This window comes from Bacillus rossius, chromosome 1 (assembly GCF_032445375.1).
Source record: "Bacillus rossius redtenbacheri isolate Brsri chromosome 1, Brsri_v3, whole genome shotgun sequence".
NCBI lineage: Eukaryota > Metazoa > Arthropoda > Insecta > Phasmatodea > Bacillidae > Bacillus > Bacillus rossius.
The window spans coordinates 122164502-122167310 of record NC_086330.1 but is presented as its reverse complement, the minus strand read 5'-3'; the positions used below and the strand labels follow the sequence as shown (position 1 = coordinate 122167310).

The 2809-nt window shown below is 34.3% G+C and overlaps 1 protein-coding gene across 1 annotated transcript; it reads right to left on the bottom strand.

Moving 5' to 3' along the window:
- On the bottom strand, positions 1-2516 carry LOC134544175 (nuclear migration protein nudC). The gene has a single exon (XM_063388457.1). The coding sequence runs from the start codon at positions 1964-1966 to the stop codon at positions 959-961; it is 1008 nt and encodes a 335-aa protein (XP_063244527.1). The 5' UTR covers positions 1967-2516; the 3' UTR covers positions 1-958.
- Positions 2517-2809: the final 293 nt, after the last annotated feature.

Here is a 2809-nt window from a genome sequence, read left to right as displayed (position 1 = left end):
AAACTTTCACTGCAACTTTTAATTTTCACTTTACAATATAGACATAATTACTTAAGTGTACTAGTATTTTATAGTCACAATGATCATATTAAACACACCAATTTAAAAAGTACTATGGAAAAATGACGTGTGTGTGTGTATATACTCTAAATTTAAGTATCATGGTGTTTGGTAGTTATTGGATAAAGTGCTAAAGGACCATACATGCCACACACACATCCACAGCATTTGTCAATCACCCCCCTGTATCGTGTGTGACCATTAGCCAATAACAAGGCAGCTTTAATAATACTATCTCCACCCTTCAAAGCTTGGCAAGCTCCAACTGTAAAGGGAAATGTGAATGTGCCACCACGTAAACAAGCATTTTCAACATGGCTGTATTTATTTAATAATTATTTGGTGGTAATCTTAATGAGTGTAAAATTTTCAAAATAAATGTTAATTCATTATGTTATAAGAGACAATAATAGTATTTCATAATAGTAAAAAAAAAATTCTAGTAAACATAATATGGTAAGGTAGTATTTAAGCAGCCACCGTTATTTAAGAACAGTTATGACATGGCAGATAAATGTACACATATCATTTGCTTAGCAAGAGTCGCAACATGTAACTCATAAATATGTCTCCCATTAACAAACATAATACAAAACTACAACTTTGAACAAATCTGCAAAGAGCCTTCATAGCAAATCTACTTATCTTCATGAAGTTTACACCTTTACATGCATATTAACAAATTTTGAAAGCACTTAAATAGTTACACACTAGAATACATTTTAGTTGGTACAGTGAAAAACATTGCAAACTCATTTTTTTTTTTCAATAGTAACAATTCTTGAAAAATCATATTTCTGACAAATTATAAGCTATCATTCATAGTTACATTTATGAAATGTTATCGTTCACATACACAACCACTTTATTAAAGTTTTGTGTTATTTATTCAATTTATTCAGTTAAACTTGCATTTTGAAAAATCCATTTCAGGATGCTGTTCCATAAACTTCTTAATGATGTCTTGCTTTTTCTGCTCTTCAGATGTAGGCAAACCCAACTCCCGCTGCCTCTGATCATACATCATCTTTTCCACGAGACCTCTGGTTTCTCCATCAAGATCTGACAGTTTAGATGGTTCTGGATTAATCTTGCGAGTACTTATTTCTGGATCTGATGTTACCAAACGGCTCCACCATTCCATCTTATTTATTTTTTCTAAGTTCAAAAGAACACTCTTTCCATCTTCCACGACCCAAGTCGACTCCTCTACCTTGATCTCGTTGTACAGCTCGCCATCAATAATTGGAGGTTGTCCTTTTACACCACACTTGAGTCTGCGTTTCTGAATATCAATAACCAGATCTCGTGGCCTAACGCTGAAGTTCACTTTGATGGGAACTCGAACTTCCACCTCTTGAAGTGTTTGTGTCCACCTATAATTTGGTAGATCACAGCCATTACCAGAGTTTGGCTTGACTTTCCCCTTTTCCTTGGGGTCTTCTTCATCAGAGTCATGAGCAGTATTCTCATCCTCGCCTGTAGATACTGAAACCCCATTACTTGAAGTAGGCTTAACTTCCTTGACTGTTTCGGATTTCTTTTCATCTAGTTCTTTCTGGAGTTTCGCTGCCTCTTCATCAGTTAATTCGGTAATTTGCATTTCTTCTTTTTTTGCATCGGTTTCTAGTTTTTTCTTTTCAGCTGCTTTTTCCTGTTTTTTACGGTCTGTAGCTTCCTTTTCTTGTTGTTTCTTTTTTACAACCTCAAGTGCTTGGTCTTCGTATTTTTTAAATTTTGACATCACAAGTCTTTCAGCTGCCCCTTCAGCACATCCCGTATAAAAATCGGTCTTCCTAGCAAGGAAGCTAAATATTGTATCCAAAAGTTCTTGCACGCCCCCTTCATGTTGTTGAGCAAGCGCCAAAAGCATACCATCAAATTTCTCGGGGTCGTCAGATGGCATTTTGTTATAATCCTAATGCAACAAAGAAATGTCTGCAATTACACGCGATTTTTTTCCTAACCTTGTGTTCACGCACAATTATCACAGGTCACAGCTTCTCTCACATGCACTTTAAAGAACTTTAAGAAATTCTTCACGGCAATTGTTATTCGCACAAATATTACAAATCACAAGATAAAACGCCAAATTAAACTTTGCGGTAACACCAATGTATCCACGAAGAACTTCAATAACATTTCAACTGTTTAATTTTCAGAATACGCAGTATACCCACCTACTCGAATCTCGAAGGTAAGTTTTGTTCAAGAAATTTCTAAAATAATTTTTCAAATTTACGAAAATGTTCTACAAATTATGTGTTGTATATTTTTAAATATGACATTTAACTAAGATTAAAACAAATAAATATTCTTTAAAAAAAGTTTAATTTTTTTTAAAAGGAGTGAATCCCAAAACTACGGTCTGTTTGCACAGAATTACTCTGTGAAATAAGAAAGAGAATATTCTACGTACAGTCCTATTTCAATTTGCATTTAAAGCAACTTCTTTTTGACATGACAAGGTCTAATAAATCGATGAACGCAAGCTGCACGTGTCCCGTAACGCACATTGTTCCACTACGATGTGTCGTGTTACGCTCATCATCTCTCTTCCACTCGATTGGAGCAACCATCGATTTGACTTTTCAATCATGTTTTCGTCGTTTGAATTATTAATATTATGTAATTTAAAGATCGTCCACCGATTTTCAGCACAATCGGTACGGTTATATAAAATTAATGTTGAATTTTCAAATACATTTTTGTACGAACAATGGTGTTTTACAGTTACACATAATAATTC